The 16,537-nt window shown below is 46.0% G+C and overlaps 1 protein-coding gene across 2 annotated transcripts in view; it reads right to left on the bottom strand.

Moving 5' to 3' along the window:
* Positions 1 to 15,972, bottom strand: part of SLC12A3 (solute carrier family 12 member 3) — a 29,704-nt gene extending 13,732 nt beyond the window's left edge. For both annotated transcript variants that reach the window (XM_053399203.1, XM_053399204.1), the window contains exons 1-11: positions 15,583 to 15,972; positions 12,897 to 13,043; positions 11,873 to 11,948; positions 11,558 to 11,653; positions 10,666 to 10,805; positions 8,525 to 8,635; positions 8,048 to 8,159; positions 7,218 to 7,348; positions 6,041 to 6,125; positions 4,521 to 4,675; positions 814 to 921 (exon numbers count right to left, since the gene is read on the bottom strand). In XM_053399203.1, the coding sequence (XP_053255178.1) occupies positions 814 to 921; positions 4,521 to 4,675; positions 6,041 to 6,125; positions 7,218 to 7,348; positions 8,048 to 8,159; positions 8,525 to 8,635; positions 10,666 to 10,805; positions 11,558 to 11,653; positions 11,873 to 11,948; positions 12,897 to 13,043; positions 15,583 to 15,885 (1,464 nt within the window). In that variant the 5' untranslated portion in view covers positions 15,886 to 15,972. The remainder of the gene's footprint in view (positions 1 to 813; positions 922 to 4,520; positions 4,676 to 6,040; positions 6,126 to 7,217; positions 7,349 to 8,047; positions 8,160 to 8,524; positions 8,636 to 10,665; positions 10,806 to 11,557; positions 11,654 to 11,872; positions 11,949 to 12,896; positions 13,044 to 15,582) is intronic.
* Between the last annotated feature and the right edge of the window lie 565 nt (positions 15,973 to 16,537).

Genomic DNA, 16,537 nt, shown 5'->3' with positions numbered 1-16,537 from the left:
CAGGAACATGCCCAGAAATGTCAAGGTTTAAACTGGAGGCAGTTCTCCGTGTCCTTAACATCCTGAGGTTAGTGGGGCGATGACTGGATAAGGGAGCTTCTCAGTGGTGGCACTGGAATTATGGAATTCCATTCCTAAACACATGTACCTGGCACACTCATCAATGTCTTTTAGTTATCAGGTGAAATAATTGCTGTTCTCTCAGACTTTTCATGAAATTTAGCTTTCATTTTGTTTGAGTAGCTTCTGGTTTGGTATGTATCCATTTTTGGGGGCCCTGCTGCTGTTTTCTTTCTAATTAATTTTCTTCTCTAAATAAATTTTATTTGATACAAGTGTCAATAGTCCACATAAAATCTATCTTTGTAGAAGATAAAATACATTTACAACAGGCAGAATATCAACCTCTATATGGAGTTTAACTGTTCGAATGGATCATGACCCACTGCCTGTCATTTATAAAAGGACTGGGCTCTGTATTTCATTAACATGCTCAAACTCATCATCATTTTTAGACCAGTTTTACCCAATGAAATGCTTGATGTATCACAGCTTGACATATCACAATCTAATCTCGCAGTCAACTTCAGAGCATCCCAAGGAAGATGTGGAGTCATCTTCTTTTACTGATGGGGGAAATAAGGCTGGTGGTTTTTCACACTTTGTGGACAGTTGTGGTCATTTGTATTCAGATTCAGAGCACATTCCTGCAGGTTCAAGCTCAGCCCCAAAGCAATCAGATCCTAGCACTGTGGTCTAGCTTTTGGTTGGGAGGGGAATCCAAATTTCCTGGTTAGCTGCCCCGTCTCTCACCTGGAAGACTTTGGGGGCTGACACAAGGCAGGCCAGAGCAGAGGAGAGGGTGGCCCCAAAGATCCCAGCTGTGATTAGTGGTGCAAAGCCAGACACCATGCTCATACTCTGCAAGGAAACACAACGGATCACATATGCACTGTGCATGATGCAGAGCAGCAGACTGGACTTCAAAAACTCAGAGAGACCAGTCCAATCTATCTGTACAGCACCCAGGCTCCAGGGTTACAGCCAGCCCTGAGGCACAGTCCAAACCTAGGTCATGGGCTCTGGAGTCCAAGACACCCCAGAGCAGCCCCTGAAGCCCCTGAAGTCTGTCTCCTCTAAGCCTACACCTCCCCCCGAGGAACCAATCCCCTCCACACCAGTGACCCATGTTCCCAGCTCGCCATATCAGTGCATGTGATGCACACAAAAGGACTTATTAGAAAGGAGGATACTCCAGTCCAAAGACTAGCCTCTTTCCGGGTTGGCGCCTCCAGGCAATGGCGGAGTTCCTCCGATCGGGAGGAATTTGCTCCGTGGAAATCAGGGTCTGACCGCCACGGCGAAGGCGGAGACCCACAGAAATCACAGGTGGGAGAAGCTTGTGAACCTGGGATTTGGCTGGCACCTTTTGCGCCTCCCCTACTCGCGGGGAAACCCTGATTTGGGGATCCGGAGCGAAGTGGGGTAAGCGGCGCGGTGCTTCGAATTGACTGCTTCTTTCACGGAGTGAAGCCGCATCGCTGTTGCCGGAGAGCGCTGACTTTTTCCTGTGGACAATTGGACTTTAAACAACTACCCGTGAGTAGAACGGAAAATTGGATCTTTAAATTTATTAATTTGGCATCGAAACGGGAAGGTTTTAAACAGGAAGTCCGCCTTCCTTTTTTGTAAATAGATTGAAGCAAAGACGTCGCAAGTTAAAGCCTTGGAAAGTCTTTTGTAAAGGATTAAATCTCCATCGGTTAAAACTATTAAACCCCCCTTGGAAGCAGGAGAAGAGGGGGGGAATTTTGGACCTAGCGAGCCTGCAGGAGAGAGTAAAAAATCAAATTACCACTGCTCTGAACCTGGAAATGGGCTGCCAGTAAGATTGACGTCTTGGGAGAGTTCATTGACTGTGAACAGAAAGTATGTTGACAGATGGCTAAATAAGAGAAATATATTGTTTCCATTGTCCCCTTCTGCGTTTAAAAAGGAGGAAAAGTAACTGAAAATTGAAACTAACTTTATAGTTTAAATTGTGTTTGAAAGGATTGATACAAGTGGAGACTGTTTCCCTCTAGAGGGAGCTTTTGAAACTGTGAAAGAGTGGAGCTGGGGTTTTCCCAGTTGCAAGATAAGAACTGTGAGAATCAGAGATTGACCTTGGATCTTAAGAATGTCGACAGAAGGAGCCTTAGTGACTGTATTATGTAAGATAAGCTATTTGTTGGAACAGCTCCACAAGAAGATGGATGTTATGACTACTAAACTTGAGAGCTTGGGACAAAAAGTGATTAATTTGGGACAAAAAGTGATCACCAATACAGAAACTGTTCAGGATTTGACACAGGAACCTACTTTGACAGGACAAACTGGGGAGAAGATGAAGGAGAAAGTTGTTGTTGTTGAACCTAAAGTAATACAAGTGGGAGCCCCGGCCTTACAAAGGCAAATCGAGGACTATAAGTGGAGGCCTTTTATGAATGAATATAGAAAAAGTCAGAATCTGAAGATTGGAGCCCTGCTTGGACTGGAGAAGGAAGGTTGGATAGACTCTTTCATGCAGGGATTTGCTGACCTTTGGGTCCTGAATCTGGGTCAGGAGGTGATTGGAGTTGTGGAGGCCTTTGGATTTGGAGGAGCTTTGAAACATGGTTTGAGATATTGTATGGACCTTGGTTCTAGCTGTGGAGAGTTGGCTGGCCTGTCGAGAGGGAATGGGGGCATGGTTGGGTCGCCCCCCCCCCCAAGACCTGTTCTTCAGCATCTTCAGCATCAAAGAATATGAAGAAAAACTGCAGAAGGGACTTGGAAAAGATTTAAGAGCCTCGGACAGAAGATCTCCAGGTTGATGAACTATATGGAATGGACGGAAATGACTGGCAGAATCCGAGACCAGGGAGAAGAGATGGTGGAAGAAGATTGGGAAAGTTTAAAGTTTATATATAGAAATATTGTAAAATTAATGAGTGTTAGAAAATTGTTGGAATGAAACTTTATAGCTTTAGCAGAAATGTTATCAGGAGTTAAGTATAAATAAGTACTTTAGTATTAATGGAAAATAAGGCTAAAATATGTTAAGATATTCATAATGATAAAAATAGAGAAAGATGGAAAGGAATTGCTGAAACAAGTAACAGAAGTGGAATACAAAAAGGGAGGTGAGAGGAGGTCGTTGAAATAAGGGAATGAAAGATAGAGTAATGAAATGGTATGGTATATGTTTTTAAATTGTTGTTGTTTTGTTTTGTTTAGTTTAGTGTATTAAGGTTGTGTTTTGTATTGTTTATATATTGCATTGTATTGTTTCTTTTTTTCTTTTCTGCTCTATTTTGTCTTTTTCTCTTGCCTTTTTTCTTCTTTCTTCTTTCTTTGTAAGTCTTAAAAGTAATAAAGATTATTTAAAAAAACAAAAAAAACAAAACAAAGACTAGCCTCTTTCAAACCTTCAGATCCGGCCCCCAGAAACACAAAACCCACCACTGGTTCATTCGCCAATGTGATCAGAGCAAGGGCTCTCGCTTGGAACTGTCCTTGGTGCTGCAACTACCAACCTGTGTGGTCCCCCGTGGGCTCTGTCAAAACCAGGAGAGGACACCTTGGCTTCTTCTCACAGGCCAGCATGGGTGTGTGTGTGTGTGTGTGTGTGTGTGTGTGTGTGTGTACCACTTGACACTTGTCATGGCCCCCACCCAATCAGGGGTCCCGCTCTTGAGCCTCTTTGCTGTTGCTGCCTTGCCATTGGAAGTTATTAAACACAGTTCGGATGGCCATCTGTCAAGGATTCTCTGAATGTGGTTCCTGGATTGCAGAGGGTTGGACTAGATGCCCTTGGGGTCTCTTCCATCTCTGCAGTTCTGTGATTCTAGGGTTCTTCTCCCTACATGCGGGCCCTGATCAGAGCAAGGAGGAGAAGCATCCCCCACATTCCACAACCTCTCAGGAGTTCAGCCTGGACCCAGGGGAAGTGGGGAAAGGGATGGGCACTGGTGGAATGAGGAAGAGCCAATCAGAGAGGGCAACTTCCACAAGCCTCTTCCCAAATCTGAAGTTAGGGAGCTCAGCTGCTCATGGCCACTAGGTTATCGAATACTGAGCTTCATGGGCTAATATAAGGCAGAATGATGGACTATTCAGCGATTCCTGCTGGGTCTAGGCACTAAACCAGCCTCCCTGCATTGTGCCTCCCCATTTTTGAAGACAGCTGGCTTTGTCCCCAACCCAGTCTGGAGATCTATTCACAGCAGAGAAGCCATCAGTAGGCATGGAAGCATAAAACTGTAGAGTTGGAAGGGACCCAAACTATTCCTGCAATGCAGGAATCATAGCTAAGTGATGGACCCAGCCATCATGCCCATGGTTGATCAGAGATTGCAACCCATCTGGTAGGGTTGGATCCTGGGCTGCAATAGATTTAAATGGAAGAAGGCAGTGTCTTTGTCCCCCTTCCAAGTATCCCCAAGGCCCAGGTGTCAAATAAAAAACACCCTTCCCTACGGCAGTACGGCTGATAATACCTGGTAAAAATTGATAAGCCCAAAGTTACAGGTGTGGCTCTGAGCACACTCCGTGAAGTTCCAGCCCAAGTTGCAAGCGATCCCTTCACAGCCCACAGAGCCAACAGAGATGGTGTCGTTCACGTTTCCAGAGGCATCCCGGACCACACACGCCCCTAAGAAAAGGACCATGATAATTTAGCATCATTTCTTACAGCTTTTCTCCACAATGTGGGTTCTTAATTTCAAAGACCCATGAGCCACTCTAAGCAGAGAACAGCAAATTTCAGGCTGCTTGGATCGACTTTGTTTTTCTCACCAGAGCCTCAAACCAGTTAGAGACCTTGGCAAATTAAGCAATGTATAAATCCTGTTAAATAAACCATATAATATTCATTCCAAATTTGCAAGGATTCAATCCTTCGGGCCAGCTGTGCCTGCACTTTGGAATTCTCTGCCCTTTGGTACTGGGCATGTGCCTTTGCTGCTCTCTTTTTGACAATGGCTGAAATTTTTCTTTTTCTTTAACCAAGCCTACTCAGATATGTAAATTTGACATGCATTTTAATATACAATTTTATTTTATCATGTATATTTTTAAAGCTGCTGATTATATTTTGAAATGTTTTAAATATCTGATTTTATCAGTAATTTTCACGTATCCAGCTAAGTTCTATCCAGAGCAGACCCATTGAAATTAGTTAATTCTGTTTAATAATAATAATAATAATAATAATAATAATAATAATTTATTATTTATACCCCACCCATCTGGCTGGGTTTCCCCAGCCACTCTCGGAGGCTCCCAACAGAATATTAATAACACGATAAAAACCAAACATTAAAAACAACTTTAACTTTAGTAGGTTTACTCTGACTACCAGTACCCCTTGTAAACTGCTCACTGGTCTTGACAATTAAATGCTTTACGAATCCTACAGAATAAATAGGTAAAGCCCACCAACCAGAATCAAGTGGACAGCAGTAGCTCAGTAAATACACCTTGAATTAAGAAGTCATAATGCTCCTGAGCCCATACTCAGTCCAAAAACATCCAGGGGCAGCTTCTCTTGATTAATAATAATAATAATAATAATAATTTATTATTATACCCCACCCATCTGGCTGGGTTTCTCCAGCCACTCTGGGCGGCTTCCAACAAAATATTAAAATACAATAGTCTGTCAAACATTAAAAGCTTCCCTAAACAGGGCTGCCTTCAGATGTCTTCTAAAAGTCTGGTGGTTGTTTATCTCTTTGACATCTGGTAGGAGGGCATTCCACAGGGCGGGTTCCACTACCAAGAAGGCCCACTGCCTGATTCCCTGTAACTTCACTTCTCACAATGAGGGAACCACCAGAAGGCCCTCAGCACTGGACCTCAGTGTCGGGGCAGAACGATGGGGGTGGAGACACTCCTTCAGGTATACTGGGCCGAGGCCATTTAGGGCTTCAAAGGTCAGCACCAACACTTTGTATTGTGCTCAGAAACGTACTACATTTACCTTGCTGATTACGATTAATGCCTGACCATTACCTACCAATAGTCGCAGATATAATCAGATATGACACGGTTGTCCAGAAAATAGCCATGAGGGTCCCTTTAGGAATTGCCACGGCAGGATCCTACCCAAGGGGATAAATGAGATTTAGGAAAATGCCTTCCATAGGCATCACTGCATTAACCAGTAATTGTGATACTACTAGGGGCTCACCAACCTCGCTTGCCCCACCTTGTTGCCAACCCATTTACACCTCACCCAAACCTCCTTCAGCTTCTCCCTTTTGCTCACCTGTGCCTCTCCATCACTCACTCACCTGCCTGCCTGGGCCACTGGCTCACTCACTTAAGGCTTACCCACACCTTACCTTTCCTCTGTGCTTTCCAGGCAGGGCCCATGCTTCAAAGCTCCATTTTCCAAGCACTCGTTTTCTTCTTCTTTTGCTTTGGAGCTTTCCCGGTGAAAACCTGCTCTTTTAACACTGAACAGGAGCAAACGGCAGTCTGCAGAAAATCACTGTTTGTTGTGCTTCAGGGTGAAAAAAAGGGGGCGCTAGGACATGGAGCTTTAAAGTGCGGACCTGTGCCTGGAAAGTGCGAGGCAAAAGCTAAGTGTGGATGAGTCCCCACTCTACCTGCCTCCTCACTTGTTCCTCCTGCTTGCCTGTGGCTGCAGTGAGGTTTAATGGAGGTGGGAAGGCGCCCCAGAGACAGGTTTGCCAAACTGCTCCCTGAAGCAACTCCCCCTCCTTACTCACACTTGCTTGCCTGATGTTCTGTTGTCATGCTGGAGTTTGTGTTTGGTAAACTGAAGTGTTATGACACCTTACATTTCTATGTATATAGGAACACACACAAACACACACATAGCTTTGCATAGAACTGCATGGGCTTTGGCTTCTACCAAATGAAACATGGGGGGAAGGAAAAAAGATTCAACTTATATGCAACTTTTCATGCTTAGCTGTAATAAGTCACCCCTCACTGAAAGAGAGAGAGAGAGAGAAATATATTTATGTAATGAAAGACTTGTCCCTCTGCATCCCCAACAGGCTATATGTAGAAAGAGACTGGAATGGGACCCACCAAACCCTCTGTCCCAATACCCAGAATTTCTCGCACCAACTATTGCCCTGGGCCATGTTTCCAAAAGGAGGCTGCTGACTCCAGCACCCCACCTCCTGGCCCCCTGGGCTTCAGCAGCCAGACCCGCCTACCTTCAAATCACCTGAAATGTTGGCTCCTGCCAAGATGCCAGTGGCTGATGGGAAAAAGATGGAAAACAAACCAAAGAAACTGCCATCAGGCCCGCGCCAGTTTGGCACAAAGTTCTGCGCAAAGATGTCCGCTGGAAAAGAGAAGGTTTCGTCACGTGTGTGTTTGTGTATGCAAACTTTACACCTGATGATCAATCCAATGAGTTGGGAGAGGGCAATTTCCATCTCCCTCAGGGCACTGGACTGGGTGGAGAGATGTAAACCTGTCTGGTCACTTCCACACCATCCCAACTTATTTATTATTATTATTCTACCACAGCTACCAGAACTTTAATCTGACCCAGCTGGGCTCGTCTTATGTTTTGAGGATTGAATGCACTCCTTGAGCAAGAGAACCAAACTCAAATGTTCCTGTTGTTATTATTTAAAACAAATCTAGTTTAGCTTGTTGACTTGCTAGTCACAAACACAACTTCAGCCCATTTATTTATTTAGAGCTACTTTGCATGCTGTTTAAACACCAGAATAGGGAGCTGTCTTACACTGAGTTGGACCATTGGTCCATCTAGGTCAATGTTGTCTACACGGACTGGCTGGCAGGGTCTCTCCAGGATTTCAGGCAGGCAGTCTTTCCCAGGACCACCTGGAGATGCCACTGGGGATGGAACTCAGGACTTTCCACATGTAAAACAGATGCCCTCATGCTGGGTTATGGCCCTTCGGCATCATTTCCAACCGCCACTGCTTCCTTACACCAACTTAATTCTTCTGGAGTACTTCAGTTCATGAACAGTCCTCTCTTCCCTCAGCCACTCATGCCAGCATCTTACCCCTGTAACCGAAGAATCCTTTGGCTTGTTTCTCCTCACTGGCTGGAATGATGGTTCCCACAAGGTAGTTTACAAAGGAGATCATGATGACAAAGAAGAAAAGAACCTGTGCCTGCAAAGACCAAGCAAATCCAATGTGACAATGACAACCCTACTGGGAACTGAGTGTCCCTGTACTAGGTACCTTTCAACACAAGGAGCACCTCATGTTGGAGACCATCTTCAGGCCGTGTGTTTGGTCTTTTAAGAGACCCTGGTTCTCCAAAAGGGGAGGAGCCTAATAGAGGCAGGCTGGAAGCAGAAACCTCAGTCTACTCCCAGCCCCTTGGAGCTCTCTGTAGTGCTGGGATCACTGACCTGCCTTGCCCCATGGGTTGCTCCTCATGACCAGAATAGGGCTCTCTCCCCGTTAGCCGCACCTGCCCCTGCCCCAGGCCTTCTAAAAAAACAACAACACGTACATAACGAAGCTCTTACCTTGGCTTCCCACTCCATCCCAGCCAAAGAAATGCCAAGCAATATAGTCACTGTGATGACCCCAATGATGCGAATGTCATTTGTGGGATCGACCATGGTAGAGTTGTGCTCCTTGGGCAGAAAAAAACACCAACAGTCAGTGCCCACAGGGTGCATCAGAATGAGTGCACTGGGGACTCAAGGCACAATCTGGGAAAGGGGGTGATGCAGAGAAGTCCACAGGGTTGGAAAGGGGCCGTAGTTCAGCAGCAGAAAAGGTACTTTGTAGGCAGAAGGCTCTAGATTCAATCTCTGGCATCTCCATTTTGGGATGCCCTTCCCTCTGCCATACATGAAGCATCATCCATCACTTGCTTCAGATGTCTTGCAAAGACATACCTTTTTGCCCAGGCTTTCCTTGACCCATAAGATCAGAAACTGTTATTACTGGATTCCTGCCATTATATGAATTTATGCTACTGTTTCACTTGTACAGTGGTACCTCAGGTAAAGAACTTAATTCGTTCTGGAAGTCTGTTCTTAACCTGAAACTGTTCTTAACCTGAGGTACCACTTTAGCTAATGGGGCCTCCCGCTGCCGCTGCGCCGGTGCTGTGCGATTTCTGTTCTCATCCTGAAGCAAAGTTCTTAACCCCAGGTACTGCTTCTGGGTTAGCGGAGTCTGTAACCTGAAGCATCTGTAACCTGAGATACTACTGTATATTGCATCTCTGTTTTCGTGATCCTGTTTTCTTGATATTTACTTTAAACGATTTCTAAATGATTTAATAACTAAATGTCACCTAAAAGTTCCAGAAATCTGGAAGAGGCAATGCCAGAGCAGAAGGAACATGGCTCAATTATATGCTTATGCCTTCTTAGTGGTGGTGACTTGGTTGCGGAATGTCCGCCTGAGAGAGGCTAGCTTGGCACCTTCTTTATGGTATTTTCTGTGCCAAGTGAAGTGTAGACCTTTTCGTTCAACCAGTTATTATTATTTTTAAAATGTGTTTTTTAAAAAACACAAACTGCTGGACCCCAACTCCCATCAGCCCCAGTCAGCATAGGCAATGGTCGGAGATGAAAGGAGTCATGATATGACAGCTTCCCATCTGCAGAGAAAAGCTTGCATTTGGAATAGGAAGATCTTTGGTTAAAAGATCAGTGCCGACTAATCTACCCCCAAATGCAAGAGTGCTCAAGACTTCACACAGCTGTGTCATTTTGCCCCCAATAATTGGCTCAGAGTGGGATTTGAATCCTTGGCCTGAAAATCAATCCTTTTTAGCTTCAATGCCTGGACACAGTTAAAGAAGTTATTATTTGAGGACCATTTTAATTTAAAAATAGGTAGAATCTCCTGGGCTGTTCTGATTCAACCTATAAATTCTGCTGCCAACCTTTCATGGTCTGGGGAAACTCCTAGACTCTATCAGTGGTGCACAGTGCCTGTTTTCAGCTCTGGATGTTCCTGGGGCAGCCTGCTCACAGAGATCTATGGGCCAGGTAAAAGCCTCAGCGCCTAGGGCTTGCCGATTGAAAGGTCGGCGGTTCGAATCCCCGCGGCGGGGTGCGCTCCCGTTGCTCGGTCCCAGCGCCTGCCAACCTAGCAGTTCGAAAGCACCTCCGGGTGCAAGTAGATAAATAGGGACCGCTTTCTAGCGGGAAGGTAAACGGCGTTTCCGTGTGCGGCTCTGGCTTGCCAGAGCAGCGATGTCACGCTGGCCACGTGACCCGGAAGTGTCTCCGGACAGCGCTGGCCCCTGGCCTCTTAAGTGAGATGGGCGCACAACCCCAGAGTCTGTCAAGACTGGCCCGTACGGGCAGGGGTACCTTTACCTTTACCTTTAACCTATTGCTTAGAGCCTTAGACTATGGCATTGTGCTCTATGTGGAGCTATCCTTATTTATTTTATTATTGCATTTAAACTGTGCCTTTCCAACATGGTTATCCCCCTCCTCATTTTTAATCTTCACCACAACCCTGTGTGGTAAGTCACCCAGTGGGCTTCATGGCTGAGTGAGGATTCAAACTCTGGTGTCCCAGGTCCTGCTCCAGCTCTCTAACCACTGCACCAGGCTTCCTCTTGCTGTCCTTGATGATGGTTCAAAGATTGCAGAGATTCCCTCAAAGCCTGGTGGCAGCAGTTGCCCCGGCTTACCTGCATCAGGTCCCGCACAGTCTCTGCAAAGCCCACCGTGTGCATGGCCACAGCCACCGCGTTGGCAAAGGCAAAGATGAGGCCAATGGAGCCTCCCAGCTCAGGCCCAAGGCTTCGTGAAATAAGGAAGTAAGTCCCACCTGAGATATGGGAACACAAGAATCACCACAAAGGCTTGTATAGCTCACCTACTGCAAATTATATATTTGATCTTATTGCATTGATATCCCACTTTTCCCTCCAAGAATATCAAGGTGGCATGCAAGCTGGTTCTCCTCTTCCTCATATAAACCCCACAACAACCCTGTGAGGTAGGTGAGGCTGAATGGCTCAAGGTTACCCAGTGACCTTCATGGGCCAAGTGGGAATTTGAACCCTAGTCTCTCATGGCCTAGGTCCAGCATCCTAACTGCTGCACCACACTGGTACCCAGGAATTGGGCAGGCGTAGAATCATAGAATTGCAGAGTTGGAAGGGACCCAAATGGTCATCTAGTTCTGGGCCCCTGCTCAGATCCCTCCTTCTGGGAGCGGTTTGGTAGGATTTGAAGCTGGCAGGTGAGAAACATCAAAAAATTGTGGATCCCCTGGATCTGTCAGTCTCTTGAGTGGAGAACCTTCCTAGGTGGCAAAGTCATTTTGTCCACCTCTGCAAATGCCTCCCACCCGTCTTGAGCCTCAGCCATGCCAGCAATGGGTCCACCCGCCCCCCTCAAGGAAGTCTCATCTGGTTCTGATAGATGAAGCTGGTGGGACATTGTTTGTCTGTTTGTTTAAAAAAATGATGAGACTTGTCTATGTGAAGTAGAGGTTCAATGTGTACACACACACTTGCTAACCTAACCTGTGCAACTTTGTCAATATTTCTACAGGTGATGTGCAAAAAACACTACCTGATTTAACTTTGCCATTGGTGGAGATGGCTGAGATTGACAGTCCTGTGACGGTGGTCACTGTCACAGAAAGCAGGATGATCACCCAAGTCAGTGCTGTGAAGAAAAGCAGTTGGTTTGGATTATACTGCTTAGACATTAAGACCATGGTTGGATTCCCACAGAGGGGTTCCACAACTTGGGAGCTCTCAAAGAAAATGTCCTCTATTGGGCTGCCACCTCTCCAACTGCTGAGGCTGGAAGTGTGGATAAGCCGTCATGTATATACCAAGATATGTTTGCCTCAACCATGCAGTTAGATTCAACAGGACTTACCTATTCCGGCTTGTGCAGTGATCCAAGGCAGCCGCAGGTACAGAATCACACCCCAGATATTTAGCATGCAACGGATCTGGAAAGTTATGGGAGCAGCAATTGGTAACTGGGAAGAATAACTGAAGCATGTAGGCACCTCAGGGCCACTGAGGAGGACCAGAGACCTAGGATCTTCTATCTAGTCATTTAAAACCTGTGAGCCAGTGCCCTGACACCTCTGGGTCTGCTTATAGCATCGGAAGAACAATATGGTCAAGTCTTCCCTGGACTGTACCATTTTAGACTGAAGGGTGCGCATGTGTGGGTGAGTGCACGTGTTTAAATATTTCCTTCTTTTAAAAGATACCTAGTGCCTGAAGCGCACAAGTCAGAAAAGGAGCACTGGGACCCCTGGCATAAGCGACGAGATCTGTCTGGTGAAGGAAGATGTCACAAGGGGTGTCTGGAAGGAAGACAGTTCCCTGCACCTTGCCTTGTCTCTCCATCGCAGTTTGTGGCCTGGCAATTCAGCTGTGACTCCTCCATCGTAGGCGGTTGCTCTAGGTGACCCTTGGGGTCCCTTCCAACTCTACAGTTCTGTGATTCCATAAACCCCCTTTGCAATTCACCCAAGAGAACTCTTGAGTGATAGGTTTATACCATGATTTATAGCAAGGAGTAGCAAGACTTTTTTCAAACTGAGGGCCATACTCCTACCTGCGCAGCCTTCCAGGGGCCACCTGTCATTGGTGGGCGGGCCAGAGGCAAAAGCAGGCAGAGCAACAAATGCACTTTCTACCTTTGTACAATAGCCTAGCTTCTCCACACTCATATGTTTCTTTCTCTCCTCCATCCAGACAACTCAGGGGCATGATCACTCAGAAGCTGGCTGAAATAAAATGGGGTTCCCTTAAAAACCAGTAAAGAGGGGGCCATACATATCTCCCTGGGAAGAGAATTCCAAAGGGATGGAGCCACTACAGAAAAGGCCCTGGCCCAGGACATCCTTTAAGCCAGGAGTGGGGAACTAAGCAACGGTACTCACCATCACCCCCTTAACCCACCCAAAACGGACAGGTTCCTCCTGAGGCTTCGCATCCCCCTCACCAGCCTCCTCCTCAGTTCCTTCTTCGGGGAATATGATGTCCCTGTGGAGCTCGTATGCTGGCGGGTGGAGATGGCTACTTTCTTGCTGGAACAAAACAACAACAACTGATGGCAATCAGACTGCAAAATTGGGGGCAGGGGGAAAGTGAGAAAAGTTATGGGATAAGGAGACACCTGAGGTACAGAACATCCTGTCTCAGCCAGCAAGGACAATGCAGAGGTCATCAGAACTGGGTGGCTGAGGAGTATGGCTCTATTGGGACATAGTGGACAGTCTGGCCATGACCTGGTTGTGTCCAGAACCCAAATGGCTGCTGCATGAACTGGCTTTGCCCTGCTGGTGCAGAATGAGGCCCACTCCAGGGTTGAGGGGGACCTGGGAAAATGACCTTCTCTGGGTTCCCTCTCCTACATTAGGGCCGGGGAAACCTTTCAGCCTGAGGGCCATGTTCCTTCCTGGGTAACCTTCTGAGGGCCATTGGTGGGCAGGTTCAAAGTGGGCAGAACAACAAATGAAACTTTTCTCTTTGTGCCACAGGTTGGTTCTACAAACCTTTATCTATCCACCATCCAGACAAGTGAGAAGGCATTATTAGAGTCCAGCTTAGGATGTGATACAGGGCCAGTGAGGGACATGGCCTGGGAAGTGTTCCAAGGGCCAGGTAGAGAGGCCTGGAGGGCCACATTTGTCCCCTCAGCATGAAGTTCTCCAGCCCTGTCCTACATTAGTGAACCCTGGTAGGCTGTGGTGATGGTGTACAGCAGGGTTCCAAGCAGACCTTGGCAGCTGAATGTAGCCACCATTTTTATTTCCCACAATGCCCCTGATGTGGAACTTCTCCTGGCCATTGTGGGAAATTATTATTGTTGTTATTTTACTAGACCAGCCACCTGGTCCTGCTCAGAACACCAGGCTTAATGCTGACACTCACCCTGGTTCAGTTTCTTGCACCTGCCTGAAAGCATGTTAAAACCTCCCACAAGTCTCGGCCCTGCCTGGTGGCCCCAACTCTTCTTAGCTATGGCTCCTCTCAGCTCCTGCCAGAGCATCTGTGGTCCAAAACATATTAAGGGTGCCAGGCTGGAGAAGGCTGGCATAGAAAATATGATGCCACATTAAACCAGCTAGTCTTTTAAGGGGTCACAAGGCTCTGGGACATCCACTGCACCTCTAGAAGGTTAGCCATGAAAAATACATATTGGCACTGGGGGAGGAAAGTTCTCTGCACATGCTCAGAGGCATCATCTTCTTTCTCATGTGCACAGATTTAATCTGATATTGAAAACAGATGTCAAGGATTCTCCACAATCCTGCTCTTTTGAATTTATGGGATGATCAAAAAGCAATTTCCCAATCTATGGAAGGTCTTACATGAATACTTTGACCCAGAGCCAAAGACCTTTAGGACTTAAACCTCTTGTTGCGGCACAGGAATATGCATATTCTGGCTGCAGCAGAGAAAATAACACACACATTATGCATTTCTAAGGATAAGGAAGATGCAGAACATTTCTACACTGTTTGGCAGGATCTGATTGCTTATGTGTCAAATTCAGGTATACAAAACTCTCTTCCCCCACCAAATTGTGAAATCTGGCTTTCTTGATGCGTTTTTCTGCTTTTTTTTTCTAATTATCTGTTCTCTGTTTATTTGGGAAATGCAGCCTCCTGCTCCTCTGTTTTGTAACTGATTATTTTTTGTTTATGCTGTTGCTTTTATATTTTTAAAAAACTTTGTTTGAAGAAAAAGAAAATAGAAGTTGGATCTGTGCCCTGAGAACCCCCCTTTCCCACCTTCTCAAATGAATGTGTGATCAGACTGTCAGGTGGAAAACTCGATCCAAGCATGCAGATGTCAAAAGGGCACAAAGATGGGGCTATTTTCATCCCACTTCTCTATATGCATTTTTAAAAATGCAATGAGCAAAATAGCTCTATGATATTATTATTATTATTATTATTATTATTATTATTATTATTATTATTATTATTAAAAAATATTATCCATGGCTCTTGGCCAGTATTGCTTATTTCCATAAGAGCTTGTGGGGAAAGGCAGAAAAAAGAAATCAGAGTTGCTAAAGACCTCAAGAAAGAGTCCCCCAGAGAAAAAACATTCTGAGCTACCCATCCTCACCCACTGTTGAGGTTAGCTCAATTGGTTAGAGTGAGGAGCTGATAACAACATTGTGGGTTCTATCCCCATATGGGCCACCTGCATATTCCTACATGGCAGAGCTTGGACTAGATGAACCTTGGGATACTTCCCAACTCTACAATTCAATGATTCTGTGATCCAAGTAATGCAGATCAGGAAAAGTGCCCAAAGACCAATGAGGTTTTCTTCCAGCTGGGAAAGAATGTGGGGCAAGATTCAATGCTTTGTCCCCCTGGCTCAAGACCTAATGGAGATTGTGATCAGGCAGGGACAGACCTGTAAAGAACAGTAGTTAGAGCACCTGCTTTGCATGCAAAAGGTCCCAAGAGGAATCCCTGGTGGCAGGAGAGACCCCTGACTGAGCTGGATATACTAAGATAGATACACTAATGATTATAAGGCAGCTTCCTATGTTTGTGACTCTGTGCAACAGACATTCTGTGAACCAAACTGGCTTCAATTTACCTTGAGGAATGAGTGTAGATCGGACAAGGTAGGTCTGGTCTTCTTGGCTTCACCGGAGACTTTTGTGTTGGCATAGTTTTCGTAAGTGGGGACAACTTCGATGGTGTTGTAGCCAAAGGTCCGCATGTAGAAAGTGTTGTTGTGGGTGAGGTGGTTGGCTTGGGCAGCGTCGTAGGCAACCGTGTCCCCCTGGCCATAGTGAGGCCTGCCTCTGTCCTCGGTGCTGATCAGGGTGCTGATGGTGAACCTGCCGTTGGAGTTTGCCGGGTCGGCAGTCCGCTCCATCACCTGCGAGTCAGCCATTTCATGACCCTCTGCTCTTCGTTTTGCCTCTCCTTCAACTCACAGGCAAGGGATGGCGCAGATTTTGAGCATCTACTGCAACATCTAGGGGGGCATGGAAACTTTATACCCCGCGGAACCAGAAAAAACTGGCCGACCTCCTGCTCAGTTAATTCTTAACAGAGGGAAGTAATCGGCTCAAACCATCCTGAGCTGGTTGTTGAAAAGAGTAGCCTGGAGGGATTGCTAAAGACTTGCTCGCCAACTTGCGTTCTAGATCAAGTCTATGATAACAGATTTTGAATTAAGTCCTGAGGACATATCAGCTAAAAATACAGTATTGGTGGGACACTGGAATGGAGATACTTTTCTGATTCATTCTGTTTGGGTACATTGTGTTTCCTTTATAATTGGGTCAGGCAAGGCATGCCCTTGGAGGAAGGAGAAGAGGGTCTCTTCCAGTTGACCTCCTGGCTGAGTGTTCATCCTGATTTGCTTGCACAAAGCTTGGCATGGAGGCTTATAAAGCATTTGCCCTGATTTGTTTGCAGGGAAGTTATACAGCAATGGACACTTATCCTGATTTCTTTCCATGAAGGTTATATGTCTTCCTGTCAATTGACCTTTATCTCCCTTTTGGGTGGTGGGCATTTCCCCATCACTTTCCTAATCA

This window comes from Podarcis raffonei, chromosome 8 (genome assembly GCF_027172205.1).
Source record: "Podarcis raffonei isolate rPodRaf1 chromosome 8, rPodRaf1.pri, whole genome shotgun sequence".
NCBI classification, from domain to species: Eukaryota; Metazoa; Chordata; class Lepidosauria; order Squamata; family Lacertidae; genus Podarcis; species Podarcis raffonei.
This window is presented reverse-complemented; position numbering and strand designations above follow the sequence as displayed.